The 20,490-nt window shown below is 36.0% G+C and overlaps 1 protein-coding gene across 4 annotated transcripts in view; it reads left to right on the top strand.

Moving 5' to 3' along the window:
• The window catches only part of NCK1 (NCK adaptor protein 1), a 93,061-nt gene extending 72,771 nt beyond the window's left edge, over positions 1-20,290 (top strand). For all 4 annotated transcript variants that reach the window (XM_076005259.1, XM_076005250.1, XM_076005260.1 and 1 more), the window contains 2 exons: positions 11,184-11,896; positions 14,194-20,290. In XM_076005259.1, coding sequence (XP_075861374.1) covers positions 11,184-11,896; positions 14,194-14,388 — 908 coding nt within the window. In that variant the 3' untranslated portion in view covers positions 14,389-20,290. The remainder of the gene's footprint in view (positions 1-11,183; positions 11,897-14,193) is intronic.
• The last annotated feature ends 200 nt before the right edge of the window (positions 20,291-20,490 follow it).

The raw sequence follows: 20,490 nt of genomic DNA, 5'->3' as shown, positions 1-20,490 counted from the left end.
CCAGGGAAAAGGGCAAAACAGAAAAGGAGTAAGCACTTTGTTGAAAAAGAATGTTGTAATTGTAATGCGAAGACTCATTTGTTCTTCAGTCAGCACTGGTAGCTTAGTGAATCCCTCTGGACTATGTCTTTTAACTTCCGTTTACTTTTTGTGGCGTTATTAAAATTTCAGATCTTTGCATTTTCATTTTTTTGTTTGTTTGTTTGTTTTTCTTTTTGCAGTGGTCCCCAGCCTTTTTGGCTCCAGGGGCCGGTTTCATGGAAGATAATTTTTCTACAGATGAGGGCAGAGCAGTGGAACTCAGGTGGTGACATAGCCTGGGGGTTGGGGACTGCAGTTTTAAAGAACTTACTAATTTATTCATTCATTTGTTTATTAATATATGTTCATTGAGAGCCTATTACAAGCCAGGCAAAAATCATAGAGTGAAAAACTAGTACTACCTCTAGCAGATCCTACATTCTGGTGGGGAGGTAGGTGATGGTTGTTATTTAATAATAATAATAATAACTGGATTTCATGTCTAGGTTTGGTCATAAGTGATGTTGACCATAAATCAACCAGAAATGCTATAAAGAGTGTAAAAAGAATATGTTATATCATTGGTAGAGTAATTTAATATATATCATCATATATAAATGATATGTAAATTAGCTAAGTGCTTTATTGTACAATGATAAAATTACCATTCTCTCTACTGAGTCTTAGGAATTTGACAGTGAATCTTAAATGCATTTGTAGACCAAGGTCAGGATTTGAGCTTTGTAACTCGGATATTCCTTTCCTCAATCCCTGTAGCACCTCAAAATTTTTATTTATTTTGCCAGGCAACTTGTCAGACTACAGGCATTTATTCCCTGATTGGACTTAAAAAGTAGAGGAAACAGGAGATGTGCTGCTTGTGTGGTAGCCAGAATACCCTTGAAAACAAAAATTACACAGTGTTTTAGATAAATCAGAGGAATAAAAAATAATTTATTTCATGTAGATAAGATGAACAGATGAAAATATAAAAATTTTAATAAAAGCCTGTGATGGAAAGAATATCATATATTTATATTTAGAATTCCTTAGTTCTGCTCCCAGATATACCACTTACTGGCCATGTGGCCTGTGATAAATAACTAAACTTTCTTGATTTCCTGTTCCTTATTTGTAAAGGAGAGAGTTGGGCAAGACTTGATGATCCTGGAAAGTACCTTCTAACTCTCTAAGCCTTAAAGTCTTGGTAAACAACTAAGCAATCTTGGGTGTGTCATAGGAATCAAGAAATCAATGAAGGAGAAATTAGTTTTGATGAAGTAGGAACATAAGACAGAATTTTGGTACACTAAGGAATTAGAAGAAGCAGTAGTACTTTCTTTGACTCCATTCTCTTGAACATTTACTCAGTGATTTAGATGAAGGAAAAATGTATGTAAAGTAAGGAAGACCTCATGCTGGAAGCAATAACTAATAAATATATATTGGGTTTGAAATATATTTGGAAACTAAAAATCAAGATAGAAATAAACAAGATGAATGGGAACAGACAATAATGTAAAATCCTGCGTTAAGTTTTTAAAAGTAATTGAAAAGGTTAATGAGGACCTAGCCTGGCAACAGTTTACATAAGTTAGAAGACTTAATAAGAACTGTTGTGGTAATGTAGATACTAAAGGCTTAACACAGCCCATGATGGCACTGATTCAAGTCCATGAGGTGTTCTGGTGAAATGATGCAATAGCTCCTTGTATGTGTGCTGGCCAAATAAAACACAATGTAGCTTATGCTCTTTGGATGTTTTTTAAACAATGATGTTGAGAAATTTGGATGCTTTCAAGCACTGGCATCTGGAATATCAAGGATTTGGAAACCAGATTACATAAGGAATAGTTATGGGTACAGAGATTTGCCTCTGGAAGAGGACAGCTATGACACAAGGAAGGAATGTTCACAGTGTTTAACCAGGTTCTTAAAAAGTCTTGCATTTATAATGCATTGTTCTAATTAAGAAAAAGTGCTGTAGGAACAGGGAAGTAAGAACAGTGGGTAGTAATGAGATGATCCAAAGCTATACCAACTCTTTAAACACACACACACACACACACACACACACACACACACACATACACACACACACACACACACGATCCAAAGCTATACTACACGTACACGTAATGATAAAAGAAATTGACTCTTTCAGAATTGTGCACCCCTCTAGCAATATAATGCAATAAAAAGGTTTAAGTAATTTTGAAAATGTAATACCAGACACACTAGGAGGTAGGAAAGTAATAACTACCATTGGTTGAGTGCCTGCTATGTGTTATGCACTGTGCTAAGTGCTTTACATATACAGTTTTTAAATTTCTTTACAAAAAAATTGATGAGATAGGTAATTACTATACACCACTATTTCATAACCAAGAAAACTGAAGTTTAACGAAAATTAAATAACTTGACCAAGATTACACGACCAATAGTAATACTAAAATTAAAACTTATATCTCCTAGCTCTCTGGGAGGCCGAGGTGGGCGGATTGCTCAAGGTCAGGAGTTCAAAACCAGCCTGAGCAAGAGCGAGACCCCGTCTCTACTATAAATAGAAAGAAATTAATTGGCCAACTGATATGTATATAAAAAATTAGCCAGGCATGGTGGCGCATGCCTGTAGTCCCAGCTACTTGGGAGGCTGAGGCAGAAGGATCGCTGGAGCCCAGGAGTGTGAGGTTGCTGTGAGCTAGGCTGACACCACGGCACTCACTCTAGCCTGGACAACAAAGCGAGACTCTGTCTCAAAAAAAAACCAAAAAAACTTATATCTCTTTTGTTAAAGTTTTCATAGTGAATCCTTTATGACTAAAGAGTAGAGAAAGAATTAGTCGGGTAAGCAATGGATTAGAACAGTTAGATGCAAAAAGGACTAATGGAGGTTTTTTGCAAATGCCCTTTATGGTGAGGAAATTTTCTTTTAATCCTAGTTTGTTCAGTGTTTTTATCATCAAAGGGTTTTGGATTTTGTCCAGTGCTTTTTCTGCATCAATTAAGGTGATTGTAGTTCCCCTTCATTCTACTAATGTGGTATGTTACATTGATTTTTCAGATGTTAAACCACCCTTGCATAAATCCCACTTAGTTGTGATGTACAGTCCTTTTAATATGCTTGCTGGATTTGGTTTTCTAGTAGAGGCTATCCTTACTTTTCAAGATAGGCTTCATTCAGGCATGAGTTATAGTGATTTTAGTTGTAAGTTTAGTGTTAATAAATCATAATTTATATTAAATAAAATGTCTTTTAAAAGAAATAGGCACAAAACAATATTGTGTAGTGATTGGTTGACAGTAATGTGAATAGAAGCTAACCCCGTACTTCCTCCAGGAGTAGTAGTTCAGAATTTGCTAATTCAGTATTTATAGTAAATTTATAGAACATAACTACTTCAAATAATGAGAATCAACTGAACTTTGTTGAGGATTTTTGCATCTATATTTATAAGTGATATTAGTAGTTTTCTTGTTATAACTTTGGTACTCAGGGGAATGCTGGCTTCATAGAATGAGCTAGTAACTTTTGGAAAAGTTGGAGAAGCATTCATATTAGTTCTTTAAATGTTTGGTAGAATTCACCCGTGAAACCATCTGGTCCTCGCCTTTTCTTTGTTGAGAGATTTTTGAATACTGATTCACTCTTTTACTTGTTATGTCTGTTCAAATTTTCTATTTCATACTGAGTCAGTTTTGATGGTTTGTTTCTTGGATTGATCTTTTTTTCATCCAGGTTAACTAATTTGTTGGCATATAGTTGTTTATAGTATTTGCTCATAATTCTTTTTTAAAATTTCTGTATGGTCTGTAGAAATGTTCCCACTTCATTTCTGATTTTTAGTAATTTGAGTCTTCCCTCTCCCCCCTCCCCATCCCCTGTCTTTTTGGTCAATCTAGCTAAAGACTGTTCAGTTGTGCTGATATTGTCAAGTATCCAAGTTTTGGTTTTGTTCGTTTCCTCTGTTGTTTTTCTGTTCTCTTTTATGTATATCTGCTGTATATTTAAAAAATTTTTTATCTCAACCCTCTCATGAGAAATCAAATAGCTGCTATAATTTTTATCATTTTCTTCCTTTTGCTAGCTTTGGGTTTAGTTTTTTTTTCTAGTTCCTTAAGTTGTAAATTTAAGTTGTTAATTTGAGATTTTTTTAATGTAAGCTTTTAGAGCTATAAATTTCCCTCTGAGCCCTGCTTTTGCTGTATCCTGTAGGTTTTAAAATGTTGTATTTTCATTTGTCTCAAAGTATTTTCTAATCTTACCTGCAATTTCTTTGTAATCTACTGGTTGTTTAAGAGTATATTGATTGCCGGGCGTGGTGGCTCACGCCTGTAATCCTAGCATTTTGGGAGGCCGAGGCGGGCAGATTGCTCAAGGTCAGGAGTTCGAAACCAGCCTGAGCGAGACCCTGTCTCTACCAAAAATAGAAATAAATTAATTGACCAACTAAAAATGTATATACAAAAAATTAGCCAGGCATGCTGGCGCATGCCTGTAGTCCCAGCTACTCGGGAGGGCTGAGGCCCGGAGATTGAGGTTGCTGTGAGCCAGGCCGATGCCACGGCACTCTATCTAGCAACAAAGTGAGATTCTGTCTCAAAAAAAAAAAAGAGTATATTGATTAATGTCCACATATTTGTGAATTTTCCAGTTCTCTTTTCTGATGTTGATTTCTAAGTTCATTCCATTATGGTCAGAGAAGATACTTTGTATGATTTCAAATTCAGATTTATTTAGACTTGTTTTGTGACCTAACATATGGTCTGTCCTACAGAATGTTCTGTGTGCACTTCAGAAAAGTGTATAATGTATTTTGCTATTATTAGATGGAGTGTTCTCTCTATATATGTGTATATATATCTCATTAGGTCTAGTTGGTTTATTGTATGTTCATGTCCTCTATTTCCTTAATGATCTTTTGTTTAGTTCTGTACATTATTGAAAGTGGCGTGTTGATGTCTCCAACTATATTGTAGAGCTATATTTCATCCTTTAATTCTGTCAGATTTTGCTTTATATGTCTTGAGGCTCTGTTTTTAGGTGTGTATATATTTGTACTTGTTAACACTTCTTGACAAATTGATCCTTTTATCAATATATAATGTCCTTTTTTATCTCTTGTAACAACTTTTGTCTTTAAGTCTATGTTGTCAAATATTTATGTAGCCACCCCAGCTTTCTTGGTTATCATTTACATGGGATATCTTTTTTCATCCTTTCACTTTCAAACCTATTTGCATTTTTGTATCCAAGGCGAGTGTTTTGGCTAGGTGCTATAGCTCATACTTGTAATCCCAGCACTTTTGGAGGCCGAGGCAGGGGCAGGAGGATCACTTGAGGCCAGCCTGGGTAACATAGCGAGACCATATCTCTACAAAAATTGAAAAAAAAAAATTAGGCAATGGTGGTGCATATCTATAGTCCCCACTATTTGAGAGGCTGAGGTGGGAGGATTGTTCAAGTGCAGGAGTTGTAGGCTGCAGTGAGCTATGATCATGCCACTGTATCCAGTCTCAGTGATGAAGCAAGACCCCATCTCTAAAAATAATGGGATAATGGTCTCCAGTTCCATCCAAATTGTTGCAAAAGACCTTAATTCATCCTTTTCATTGGTGAGTAATATCACATAGTATACATATGCTACATTTTGTTAAACCACTCATGAATTGATGGACACTTGGATCGATTCTACATCTTTGCATTTGTGAGTTGTGCTGCAATGAACATTCAAGTACAGGTGTCTTTTTGGTAGAATGACTTCTTTTCCTTTGGGTAGATAACTAGTAGTGGCATTGCTGGATCAAATGATAGGTCTACTTTTAGTTCTTTGAGGAATCTCCAAACTGTTTTCCATAGAGGTTGTACTAATTTGCAGTCCCACCAACAATGTATAAGTGTTCCTTTCTCTCTGCATTCATGCTAGTGTCTATTGTTTTTGAACTTTTTAATAAAAGCCACACTAACTTGGGTAAGGTGATATTTCATTATGGTTTTAATTTGCATTTCCCTGATAATTAATGATGTTGAACATTTTTTAATATGTTTATTGGCTGTTTGTCTATCTTCTTTTGAAAAGCTTCTGTTCATGTCTTTTGACCACTTTTTAATGGGTTGTTTGTTTTTTTCCTTGCTGATTTGCTTGAGTCTTTTGTAGATTATGGTTATTAGCCGTCTATTGGATATATGGCTTGTGAATGTTTTCTCCCATTCTGTAGGTTGTCTGTTTGCTCTGTTGATTATTGCCTTAGCTGTGAAGAAGCCTTTTGATTTAATCAGGTCTCATTTATTTATTTTTGTTCTGTGATTCCCATTGGAAGTCTTCTTCATAAATTCTTTGCCTAGGCTGATATCTAGGAGAGTTTTTCCAACATTTTCTTTTAGAATTCTTAAGTTTTCATGCCTTAGGTCTAAGTCTTTTATCCATCTTGAATTAATTTTTGTGACTGATGAGAGGTAGGGGTCCTGTTTCATTCTTTTGCATGGGGCTATTCAATTTTCTCAGCACCATTTATTGAATAGGGCTTCTTTTTGCTAGTGTACGTTGTTTGTTTTGTCAAAGACCAATCAGTCTTTGACATGGATGGTTTTATTCCTGGGTTATTTGTTCTGTTGGTCTATGTGTCTGTTTTTGTGCCCATATAATTCTGTTTTGATTACTATAGCCTTGTAGTATAGTTTGAAGTCTGGTAATGTGATACCTCCAGATTTATTCTTTTTGCTTAAGATTGTGTTGGCTATTCTGGCTCTTTTCTGGTTCCAAATGAAGCATAGAACTATTTTTTTAGATCTGTGAAAGATGATATTGGTATTTTGATGGGGATTGCATTGAATCTGTAAATTGTTTTGGCTAGCATGGCCATTTTAACAAAATTGATTCTATTGATCCATGAGCATGATATATTTTCCATTTTTTTTCTTAAGGCTTAAGAAAATCGTCAGCAGTTTCTTTCCTCAGTGATTTGTAGTTCTTTTTGTAGAGATCATTTACCTCCTTGGTTAAGTATATTTGTAGGTATTTTCTTTGTAGCTGTTGTGAATGATATCGGGTCTTTGATTTGACTCTCAGCTTGACTGTTATTGGTGTATATAGGAATGCTACTGACTTGTGTACATCAATTTTGTAACCTTTGACTTTGCTGAATTCATTTATCAATTCCAGGAGTGTCTTGGTGGAGTCTTTGGGGTTTTCTAGATATAAGATCATATTGTCAGCAAAAAGCAATAGTTTGACCTCCTCTTTCCCAATTTGGATACCTTTATTTCTATCTCTTGTCCACGCTGTTTTTAACAATCAGTTCTTATGGGAACTAATAGAGCAAGAACTTGACAAAGTAATCATTACTGCAAGGACTGCACTGAGCCATTTATGAGGGATCTGTCCCCATGACCCAAACACCTCTCTTTAGGCCCCACTTCCAACACTGGGGATCAAATTTCAACGTGAGATTTGGAGGGGACAAATATCCAGACTATATCAGAGTGTTTATTGTTTGCTTGTTCTGTGATTTTTCTAAACTGTTTTTGTAAGGTCTATTTCCTTAGTCAGGTGTGGCCACTGAAGTCTGTGTTCTATTTGCTTAGAAGTTAGCTAGTGTTTTGACAGTTTTTTGAAAATACCTGGAGTCAAAAGACAAAGAAAAAGTACTCTCCACATTTTTATAGATTGGCTCTGTGTTTGGGTACTCTTTTACCGCTTAGCCAAGCCTTAGCCTTCGTGTTTTGTTTGCTCAGAGGCTGAAGGTCAGCCAGAGGTGAAAGCTTAGGGTCTTCTCAGGACTTTGCTGGGCCTTTTCTAAGCATTGGTTCAGCCCTGGCCCATGTGTTTGGTCTTCTTGATTTTCTGGTACACACAGGAGCTTTTAAAAGCCCTCATTACCCCACATATATCCTTTCCTATCCCTTTTCTGCCCAGCCTTTTCCATCTGTCTGTAGCTTGTCCCAATGATTGTCCCTTGCCCCAGGCTGCTGCATCAATTAAACGATTTTGGCAAAAGCCACCTAAGAATACTCCCTAGGCCTGGGAATGCTCCAAGTCAGGTGAAGTGAAGCCTTTGCAGCCAGACAACTTGAAACGTGCAATCCCAATTCCTTAAGAATAAGGTGTGTATTGCTCCCTCTGGCATTAGGAGTTCAGGTTGCTGTCCTCCAGACAACTTGAAACGTGCAATCCCAATTCCTTAAGAATAAGGTGTGTATTGCTCCCTCTGGCATTAGGAGTTCAGGTTGCTGTCCTCACAAGCCACCACTGACTTGGAATGTAGGGGACTATAGACAGGCAACTTAAGATGCCACAGCACTCTCTTTACTACAAAGCAGCAATTTCTTTCTTCACCAAGCCTTGCCCTAGATTTTGTACATTTTTTACTAGATTTCATAGTTATGCAAAAATTGACAGTATTTGTGGTCTTGTTAATTGCCTTTTTGGGGGAATGAAGCCCTAGAGTTCCCTACTCTGCCATTTTTGGTGATGTTACCCCTGCTGTAGATATTTTTCAGAATGTATATATCATTACCCAGAAGTAAGAAAATTGGAAGAGAAAAAGTTTATTTATGCATATAGGAGAGATTATTTTTATTTGGACATGGGTGTTGGGTTTGAGGTGCTGATGGTGTTGTGGCAGTGTGTACAGCTAGTGTTACAGCTCTTGTTACAGCTCTTATTCATTTGACCAGGGAAAAAACCGAGCGACACATGAAGAGTCGGAGAACAGCCTTTATTCTTCTACAGCAGACACACCTAGTGTTACAGCTCTCTTCATGTCTTCCGATGTTCTCCCAATATTCTCCCCTTCCTGCCCTTTTGCCCCTGCTTTTATACCCTTGGTAGGGCTCAAGAAGCATCCAGTCAACTACAAGCTTTAACATCCAATCAGCAACAGGCTTTAACATCCAATCAACAACAAGCCTTAACATCCAACCAAAAACAGTGGGATTCAAAAATTACCCAATCAGGATCACGCAAGGAGTGTGGCCGGAAACAGGCCGTGGCACAAGGACCTGGGGCATTCCGGCACGCAGGTGTCCAGGGCGTCTGGGCACTGCGGGGCCAGCCCTAGCAGCGTGCCTCTAACTGGCCACGCGCAGCACTGGCCCCCGGAGATGCAGAACTACGGGGAGGCAGCAATCAGCCGTGACCTGGCACCCGACATTTTCCACATCAGTGGCACAATCTTTGAATGTCAAGTGACAATTGGAATTGTAGTACTTGATTCCAGGAAGATCTTAGAGCTACAAAGAGATCTGGGAACCTAAGCAGAAGTTATAGAAAATTAAAGTATATAATTTTCTTAATACTAGAAGGGATGGTCAAATATGGCATCTCGGAAAATACTTTCAACTAAGAAATCATTCACTTACTCATTCAGCAACCATTCACTTTGTTCATATTACTAACGTGGGTACTGCTGAGTACTGGAGATATGAGGGAATAAGATCTAATTTTCTTCCCTGAAGAAGTTCACTCTCATATTAAGAAAGGCAAATTAGCAAGTACAATGCAATTTATAACAACAAGGGTTAGAGGAGGCCAAAGGGAGGCATACAAAAACATATAAATAAGTCAGGAGGGAAAACAAGAGACTCTGGGAACTCAAAGAGGGATAACACATAATGGAGAGAGTGATGTGTGACCTTGTTAGCTGCATAGAGAATTTGAGAAGGCTGAGAACTGAATGGTACTGATTTGGCAGTAAGGAGATAACACAGTTTTCATCAGAATGGTTTTAATTGAGTAGTTTTGGTAGAATGGTAGAGATAGAGAATCAGATTATAAAGTTAGGAGTGTGAATGAGTGGTGAAAAAGTTGAGGGAAAAGGGGAAGACAACTTTATAGAGAATGGTACAGTTTAACACATTGACTGCTACAATTAGAAAAAAATGTTTTTTCCTTGGGGCCATGGTGTTTTATGAAAATCGAATAAAAACTTCGAAAACAAAATGATACTTTCTAATTTAATAAAATATTTGTACTTTTATTGTTTTCTGTGCATGAGTTATATGCAACTTGAAAAATAACTTCTCATGGCTCCCAAGTTGAAGAGATGTGTGAGTTACATATGCTTCACAAGGTCCTGGGCTCAAAACTAACCTGAGTTAAATACAACTCTCATGGCAGTTAATGTATTAAAAGGAGTAACAGAGTTAAAGTAACTTTATTTGGGAGAAGAGATTCAGACAATTAAAGGGACTGGATAGGAGGGAAACAAGGATGGCAAAGAGTTCCAAAAGATCAGGAAGATGATATTAAGAATGCAGAAAAGTCAGGATTTGGAAATTTGGGTGAAGAAAGAGAGTGAAGGTAGTGAGAAAGAGTTTTGAGACTGAGAAGGAATTTGAGAAATTCTACCTAGGAAAACCTCAGCTTTCTAGGTAAAGCAGAGCACAAAATCACGTGCAAAGAAATGAGCAGCAGTGGCAATGCCTGACTGAAGTTGATGTAGCATGCATTTGTGTTGATAATACCATTTGGTGATTTTTCTCATTTCTTTCAACAAATATATATTGAGCATTTATTGTGTACTAAGCACTGTACAAGTGAACAAAGTAAACAAAAATCCCTGTCCTTGTAAAGGTTACATGTGAATGAGGGAACTGGGGGGGGGGGACAAACAAGTAAATTATATATATTTAATATATTGTTTCAAAATAAATATGAGGTAAATAGAGCTAGGAACTAAAACAAATGGGAAGATTACTTAGATGTAACTACAATTTTGTATTGCATATCAAGTTCTAATTTAAGTTACTATCTTATTTCTGTACAGCTAATTGTAGAGTCTAGGTTAATAAAACAAGAGAAATATGGATTTGGTATATGGCCTTTGCATCTTTGGTTGTAGCTATGAGAAATAATCTATATTCACATTTAACAGAAAATACATTGATTTAGAACAACTTTATGTAGTTATTTCACTTTGACAAGAGAAAAGACAAGATGAACTGTCATATAATAACTGAAATTAAATCTTCATTTGGTATGAAAAGAATTTGTATCTCATTTCCAAAAACATGATTGTACCCCATAGGAATTTGTTATCTAAATTTAAAGGCTTAACAAAAACTACACAGAGTTGAAGATGCTTTGTTAATTACTGAATAAATTGGGATTTTTGATAATCATTTTATATTCTCTTCTTGTTACCCCTTTTTATTTAAACAGGTATTGGAAAGGTGAAAAGAAAACCTAGTGTACCAGATTCTGCATCTCCAGCTGATGATAGTTTTGTTGACCCAGGGGAACGTCTCTATGACCTCAACATGCCTGCTTATGTGAAATTTAACTACATGGCTGAGAGGGAGGATGAATTATCATTGATAAAAGGGACGAAGGTGATCGTCATGGAGAAATGCAGTGATGGGTGGTGGCGGGGTAGCTACAATGGACAAGTTGGGTGGTTCCCTTCAAACTATGTAACTGAAGAAGGTGACAGTCCTTTGGGTGACCATGTGGGTTCTCTGTCGGAGAAATTAGCAGCAGTTGTCAATAACCTAAATACTGGGCAAGTGTTGCATGTGGTACAGGCTCTTTACCCATTCAGCTCATCCAATGATGAAGAACTTAATTTTGAGAAAGGAGATGTAATGGATGTTATTGAAAAACCTGAAAATGACCCAGAGTGGTGGAAATGCAGGAAGATCAATGGAATGGTTGGTCTGGTGCCAAAAAACTATGTTACCATTATGCAGAATAATCCATTAACCTCAAGTATGGAACCATCACCTCCACAGTGTGATTACATTAGGCCATCACTCACTGGGAAGTTTGCTGGCAATCCTTGGTATTATGGCAAAGTCACCAGGCATCAAGCAGAAATGGCATTAAATGAAAGAGGGCATGAGGGGGATTTCCTCATTCGTGATAGTGAATCTTCGGTAAGTTGAGTTTCAGAGGTAAATGCAAATAGTTCTGGGTATTAAAAAAAGAAACAGAGGATTAGAGAGGTTAAGTGGCTTCCCTAAAGTTCAACTAGGGTATAAGCTGGGACATAAGCATAAATGTTCAGAAGCTAAAGTCAGTGTTCTTTCCAATTGTATCTATTTTGAATAAAAGCTGTAGCAGTAATACTATGCTAGATTATTTAGTCTTGTCTAGTTCTGTTGTTTTTGCATTCTTGAAATATTTTCTGTTGCATAAAATTGAAAAATGGAGAAAATTGAACATTGGCTTCTTCGTTGAAAGTATAATAATAATACAGTAGATTAAACTGGGAAACATTTCTTAAATTGCTCTTGGATGTAGTGTATAAGAAGATAATCACTGTGATCTGTATCACATAGTAAATCCCTGAATTAATTAATATTAAGTTTCTTCATAAATTGGTTGTTTGGAAGTTAGACTACACTTTTATTATGTACCTCAAAAATCTATTTTTAACACTTTCTATGTTTGAAATGCATTTGAAATAAAAGGTAAATTGTACCACTAGTAAACAATAAAATGATAAAACCCTAAAAATTAAATTATAAATATAATTATGTGATTTGGGGTACTGTTTAGGATATTAGAATTTGGTCACACTTACTTTCTTAAAAGTGGCTTTTCTTTTTCCTTGATAAAGGATATCACTACTTTTTCACTTATCAAATCATAATTAATGTTGACTTTGTGTGAATGTAGTTGTATAAAAGTGAATGTGTAATGTGCAAAAGGGTGAAAGAAAGAAGAAAATGTGTGAGAGCAAGAGGGAGAGAGACAGAGACAGAGGAAGATTAATTGAACTTCCTGGTATGAAGTTCAGGAAAATAAGGCCTATACCTAGCTCCTCAGTAGAACAAGTGGTTGATAGTAGGGAAGAGTGGTGGAATCCATCTTCTGTTAATGCCTAGTCTGGCCCACTGTTTGAAACATTGGGAGTAATTGTATAAAAAGAGGATTTAGGGGTTAATAGAGGCTGTTTAGAAGAGTGTTAAATTGAAAAAACAAACACTCCCATTCATCGCCCTAGAGGAAAAAAACCCACCCAATTAAAAAGCGTAGCTTAAGTGCAGAATAATATGTATTTTCTTGTGAGTAACAAGCATACAAATCCAGGTGTGGTAGGTCACACCTGTAATCCCAGTCTTTGGGAGTCCGAGGTGGGAAAATCACTTGAGGCCAGGAATTCAAGACCAGCCTGGGCAACATAGCAAGACTCTGTCTCTACAAAAAATAACTATAAAAAATTAGCCGGGTATGGTTGTTGGTGCCTGTAGTCCCAGCTATTCTGGAGGCTGAGGCAGAAGGATTGCTTGAGCCCAGGAGATCAAGTTTACAATGAGCTGTGATCATGCCACTGTACTCCATCATGGGCAACAGAGCAAGATCCTATCAAAAAACACCCCCCCCCCCAAAATACAGTATACTATTATTTTTAGCAATATAATTTTTAAGGTAGAGGTCTCAAAAAGGCATATTTTGTTTGACCTTTACAGTGGTTTTTGAAATATTCAAATTCATTGCCAATATTTAAATATTGGTAGATTTATTATAAAAATTCAGACTTTAGACTTCCCATTTAAAGTTGGAAGACGTGCCAGCATTGAGCCCCTGTTCTGCAAGGCAACTATCACAGCTGAGAAGTGTCTACTTCCTTTAGATTGGCCATACACTGTCATTCCCTCTGCCCGTCCGCTTTTCCACCCTGACACTTGGTTGCATTACTCTTTTGTCCCTTGTAGGCATTTGAGTTTGTGGTCTCTCATTAGAGTTAAATTACTTCTCATTTATATGACCTTCATTTTTGGGAATTCAGAGTGTTAACCCTAAGACAGCTGTTGTTAGCTATAAATTGAAAAGCGGTGAATGTCTTAGATTTTCTCATGTGTTTCTCCAGTAGCTTGACTAGACAGAAGATAGATCTTGTGATTTAAATATTAAACTAAGGGATTTGTTGTGGGCATATGGCATGGAAGCCATCGATGTTAAGAGATTTTTGACTACACAGGTTAGAATCCTGGCTCTGTTGTTAACTAAATAGTTGATAATTGGGCAGGTTAGCTTCTCTGAGCCTCAGTTTTCTCATCTGTAAAAAGATTTGTTTTGAAGAGTAAAGGAGATAATCTATGTAAATAATTTAGCATGATGTCTTGTACTTAGTAAATGTTCAAGTTTTAACTATTATTATTTTTATGTAAAAATGCTCATAGATGGCTTTCACTATGTTTACTATATGTGTTTTTTTCTCTTTTAGCCAAACGATTTCTCAGTATCACTAAAAGCACAAGGGAAAAACAAGCATTTTAAAGTCCAGCTAAAAGAGACTGTCTACTGCATTGGGCAGCGTAAATTCAGCACCATGGAAGAACTTGTAGAACATTACAAAAAGGCACCAATATTTACAAGTGAACAAGGAGAAAAATTATATCTTGTCAAGCATTTGTCATGATACTGATGACCAGAAGTGACTGCTACGTAGCTTTAACTTGTCATGTAATTGAAGACTGAGAAAATGGTAGTCCAATCATGCATGATTGGAAATTGCTATTTCTAACTCTGAGAATTGACTATAATACATAAGTATTTTTATTATAATTCAGCCCACATATATATATATATATATAAATACTATGTATGCAATGCATCTACATAGAACAATTCCTTATCCTTGATCTTCTGTTTTATTGTTTTCTTCTTTGCCACTTTTTCTCTTTGCTTCTAATGTTAAGGTTTTGTATTTTGGAAAAAGAATCAAATAATGAAGTCTTTATATTGAAGAATTCCTTTATTGCCTTTCCTTTATTTCCTTGTAAAGGTACCCTATTTCTTCTGTGATGATTTCTCTTCATATAAAATCATATCTATATATGACATATGCTAAAATAAATTTCTTGGAGAGTATTAATTTTTTCTGTGACTAAATAGCAATAATAAATGGAAAATTAGAAATTATTTTCAAGTATTATATTTGTCACAAGCCATTGTAAATACCAAGTATGTTGTATCAGCCATTTTTTTAATTCATTCATTATCTTCAATTTATAGCAAAACCAAGTTAGAAAACATCTTGTACAATTTTTTTATCATGTACAATTTTAATTTACAACTGTTGGAAACAAAATCACTAAATTCTTAAGAATTTTTTTGATGCTTTTATTAAAGAGACCAAAGCAATGTCAGAGATATTTAGCTTTTCAAACTGTAAATGCATACTCCAATGTTACTTTTTATCCCCTAGTATTATTTTACCAAAGCATCTTGTATTAGGATTTGTTATATTTATTTTATGCCTGTGTGAAATAAGTTATGGCCAAGTTTGGGGGAAATAGGAGGCACTGAGATACTTGGGTTTTTTTCCTCCCTGAACATCAGAAATTATCAGGAATAATATTGCCTATTTTCATTTCCTCATTTCAACTTTTGAGTTTTGTTGACTGGGGCACTAAAATTGATTTGTACTTGAGGAGTATGAAAGGATATGGTTAGAGAAAATTATATTATTTTTAAAACATATTTTTTTGTTTACCAGGTAGGAATTTGGGTATATGGATGAGAGGCTACTGTGAAGTATTGGATCTACTTCTGTAGGCCACAGAAGAATACCAGTTGTATTTTTTTCCATGTTGTTAATTCTGGCAATTTAAGCAAAGTAACCATCAACACTTTAATTGAGAATACTTATTAAAATCACATAACTTAGTAAACAGTAGGAAGTCATATGGTAGTTTCAAAATTTTCCATAATGCTGCCTATATGAATCTTTTCATTCTTTGTAGTGTTATAAACATTTAATACAACAGAATTGATGGTAAAATTGAAATTGTATAATTTATGAAATTTTTTTACTTCATTTTAATTTTTTTATTATTTAAATCTTAAAATCATTTAAAGACTTATGTTGCCACTTGGTGGCAGTCCTGGCTTCTCCCAATAACCAACAGAAGTCAGCAAATAAAATTAATACATCATACAAATTTTCATCTTCATTACATCTACTTTTAAAGCCTTTTTAGTTCATATTCCATTATCTTTCTAACTCAATGCTCATTTGTTTATTAAAGTAATTATAAGTGGGTAAATTTAATGGAAATAAAAGTCATGCTTTTTTTGCTGTGAAATCACATAAATATAAATTGAGAAAAATAATTTTAAAGTGGTTGTAGAATGACTAGATAGTAAACATCTTTCCTTAATTTTTAACATACATTTGATAATGTTTTCTTTTTGTTCTCTCTCTCTCTGCGGTTTTTTCCCTCCAGTCTTTCTTATGAAAAAAATGTTTGTAAAAAAAAGGAGCAATTAATACTTTGCATCACAGACATGAACCATTATAGCAAACCCCACTGAGCTGATATATAGCAGAACTTTGAGAGAAAGTAGGAATGGACTAGCATTGGAAGCAGAATACAGATTTCTGTGCCCTAATAAGGTTTATTGTAGTTATAGAGTTTGAATAGTTACAATATTATGTGTGCCAATACTTTAATGTGTGCCAATAATACCTATTGTGTGCTGTTACGGGATGAAAACCTTGCTGGAAACTATTTTGTACTTCACCATTTTATCAATTCTTAAAAAGTCTTAACCCCATCCTTACACTGATGACTGTTTTTATAAGCATGAATTTTACTTGAAATAATTTTCTTAATGGAAACAACCCTAGAAAACATATATTTAGTTAGGTAGTAGCAGTATTTGTACTAATATTAGAAATCAGGTCTCCTTAATCCCAGCCTGGTTTCTGTATCTTGACACATTGCCACCTGTAGGGTTTTTTTTGAAACTAGGAGGATCTTGGGAAGAGCAGTATTACAGGAGGATCCTAGGAAGAGCAGTATTACATTACTTCCACATGTGAGGAGATGCTTAGCTATCAAGCTTAAATGCATGTAACACAGATGACCCTGCCTAACCCACTTCTACAAATAATTTCTCCAAAGTCTTGGAAGGTTTTTTAGAACATTATGGAAGCTCAGTAACAGAAAGCTGTTGCTGCTGTATCCCTTATTTGGTCATAAATTCTTAGGATTCAGCAGAATGCAGCCATATTCACACATGTCTATTACTCATATATTACTACATACAGTTAACACATGCACCTTCCACTATTAAAGACTGTTTCACAGATATGTCACTAAACAAAATAGGAAGGCTAAGTGCAATCTATTTCCATTTCTAGAAAAATAAAATGGCCTAGCAGATGAGCAACTTGGATTGTTAGAATAAGGTCATCCTTGTAAATACATGTCATGTAAATTATCTCCAGCTGTAATGCTTTATCTAATCTGGAGGTTGCAAAGAAGCTGGATTGCCACCATCTATGAGTACCTTTTTGAGAATTAGGAAAAAGGCACCTTTTTCTGCAGACAGGCCTAGCCCCTTCTTGTCTAGAAGTCTGAATTTCACTCCCTCTTCTTGGCTGGGTGCCTTGTTGAGGGAACATCCAAACACAGTGGCCTTATACAGGAATACTGTTCAATCCACACAGTGCTTTAAAAAATTGCCAACTTTTAAAAATTAGGATTTTACATAAAATTCAGATTTCTAGTTTCTCTTTTTAAATGAGAAGCTAACAACACGAGTTGAATTCTTACAAGTCAGCAATCAGCTGGGATCTAGTGTGATGGTCCCCTTATTTTCAGCAATGTACATGGTGAACAAAGTCAATGTAATGAAGTCTCCTGTCAAATGAAAATAGACGAATCTCTAGATTTAAAACATTTTATCTGGGAAGGAAGAATTGCAATTTGGGACATCTACACAGACTGGGGTGGTCTCTGGTATGTCTGAAGAACAAAGAGAAGATTGGGAGTTTCATTAGATAGAGTCCAGCCTGGGCAACATAGACCCTCCTCTCTATAAAAAAATAGAAAAATTAGCTGGGTATGGTGGCATGCACCTGTAGTCCCAGGTACTCGGGAGGCTGAGGCATGAGGATCATTTGAGCCCAAAAGTCTGAGGTTGCAGTGAGCTATGATGATGCCACTGCACTCTCGCCTAGACAACAGAGCAATGCCCTGTTTCCCCCCAACCCATGCCCCCAAATTACGTATGTTTTGAAAGGAAGCTTATTGGCACTAGAGAAGCTTCTGGGAACTGGCAAGCTCTGATGGGTGTGTGACTGTGGTAGGTGATTTTAGCAACCACTAGGTAAAACTGATCTTAAGGTTATGGCAGGCTGTTTTTACTAAAAAACAGGCAGGGCTTGTGGAAAATTTTGTTCTTGGAGTGGGTACTTTGTTCAAGTGTTTTTCCTCCTTGCCCCTTGAATCTGATTTAGTTGGGTATGACAAGAAGGACCTAATTTGTGGCTGGCATCTCCCTTCTCTTTCTCTGGGATGCCATGCCATTTCCCTGCTCTCTTCCCCCTCTCCTTTTCTCTCTCTCTCTTCATCCCTCCCTCTCCCCAAGAAGGATAAAATAAACTTTTTTACTTTTCTGTCTTAAAAAGAAAATGACCTAATTTGTATAGTGGAGTTTCATACTCCCAACCCTCGTCCCCCTAGTTTACTGCTGATCCCTGTTTTTCCTGTAACATGGAGAGTTTTTGGCTTGGAATCTGGAAATTTTTATTTTTCAGAAACACCTCAGATACATTGTCCAAATCAATAAGGAGTATAGCATTACAGTGTAGTTTAACTTTTCCATTTAAATATTTTGCTAGAAGATAAAGAGGGTCTTTTATAATCTTACATTTATATACATCTCTTTCCAAATGGCTTCACAACTGTTTGTCACTTTTTCCTTAAAGGACATTTAATATAGGGTAAATGATATCCTCATTTTATGTTCTGAACAGCTAAATGCTAAATTACTGGTTCTGGGGAAAACCATTATTAGAAGCATTGGCTTGCTACTTTCTTCTGATAAGCTGGGTCTGTTGGTATTTAGCAAGTTTATGTGACTCAACTTTGTTGTCTTTTAAACACTTGACAGACCAGCATAATATGCATGTGCCACACCCCAATTTCTTGCTGTCACATGACCTAACCCAAGTGACTGAGGTATTTCTAGTATACTAATGAAGTGCTCTTTTGATCTGAAAGAATACAGTTTGCTGGGACTTGTTTAATGAATAGAACCTAAATTGGGCTCGCTGGTTTTGAAGAACAGGAGGAGTTGTTTTAGTTATCATTAGCTGTGTTTACAAGGTAAATGTTTCAAACCAAAGTGTCCTTGAGAATGTTTCCTGGTAGTTTTAAGTAGACATCTAAGGTAGTTAAGGTATTTAATTGCTTTAAATACATTTCTAGACACAGATAATTTATATCTTAGACTCTATGGAGAAACTTTGCAGATAGCCTTTGGAGACAAAAAGGTGTATTCCAGAATGAAACTCTTAATGTTGTCTATTTTAGGCTAAGCATTGATGTTTTTTGAGCACTTATGAAAGAAATTAGTAATCCCTGAATACACTGGGCTTCTTTAGGGCAAGTTATGCCAAACAAACTTGGGTTTTTTTTTTGTTTTTTTTTTTTTATTTCAGCAAATTACAGGGCTACAAATGTTTAGGTTACATATGTTGCCCTTGCCCACCTGAGTCAGAGCTTCAAGCATGTCCATCCCCCAGGTAGTGCACATCTCACTCTTTATGTATGTAGATTCCCTTCCCGCCCCCACCTGCCTGACACCCGATAAATGTTATTCCTATATGTCCACTTAGGTGTTGATCAGTTAATACCAATTTGCTGGTGAGTACATGTGGTGCTTATTTTTCCATTCTTAGGATACTTCACTTAGTAGAATGGGTTCCAGCTCTATCCAGGAGAATACAAAAGGTGCTATATCATCATTGTTTCTTATAGCTGTATAGTACTCCATGGTATAAACATACCACATTTTATTAATCCACTCATATATTGGTCACTTGGGTTGTTTCCACATCTTTGCAATTGTGAATTGTACTGCTATAAACATTCGAGTGCAGATGCCTTTTTTGTAGAATGTCTTTTGTTCTTTTGGGTAGATGCCCAGTAATGGGATTGCTGGATCAAATGGTAGTTCTACTTGTGTCTCATTGAGGTATCTCTGTATTGCTTTCCACAGAGATTGCACTAGTTTGCAGTCCCACCAGCAATGTATGAGTGCTCCTATCTCTCCACATCCAGGCCAACATTTAATTGTTTTGGGACTTTTTGATAAAGGCCATTCTCACTGGAGATAAGTGATATCTCATTGTGGTTTTGATTTGCATTTCCCTGATGATTAGAGATGTTGAGCATTTTTTCATATGTTTCAAACAAACTTGTTTTGATATATTTTCTAGACAAGGGTGACATTGTAGAGAACTAATACTGATTTTGTCAGAGTATATGATAATCTGGTGTCAAGAGGAAAAAAATATATATGAAGTGTTATATCTATTAATATATATATATGATTGTGTGTCTGTGTGTTTAGCTTTTGGAGGTAATTATTCATCTATCCATCCAGCCAAACCACTTCACATGTTTGATTGCTCAGGCTGTTCTAGTGATATAATAGTGAAGAAAATGGACCAAGTTTTCAGAAACTTGTATTTTAGTGATGTGATGCCTAATGGAGAAGAGTT

Source organism: Microcebus murinus, chromosome 1 (assembly GCF_040939455.1).
Source record: "Microcebus murinus isolate Inina chromosome 1, M.murinus_Inina_mat1.0, whole genome shotgun sequence".
NCBI lineage: Eukaryota > Metazoa > Chordata > Mammalia > Primates > Cheirogaleidae > Microcebus > Microcebus murinus.
Note: the sequence above shows the minus strand (reverse complement) of the source record. Positions and strands in the feature narration are given on the sequence as shown.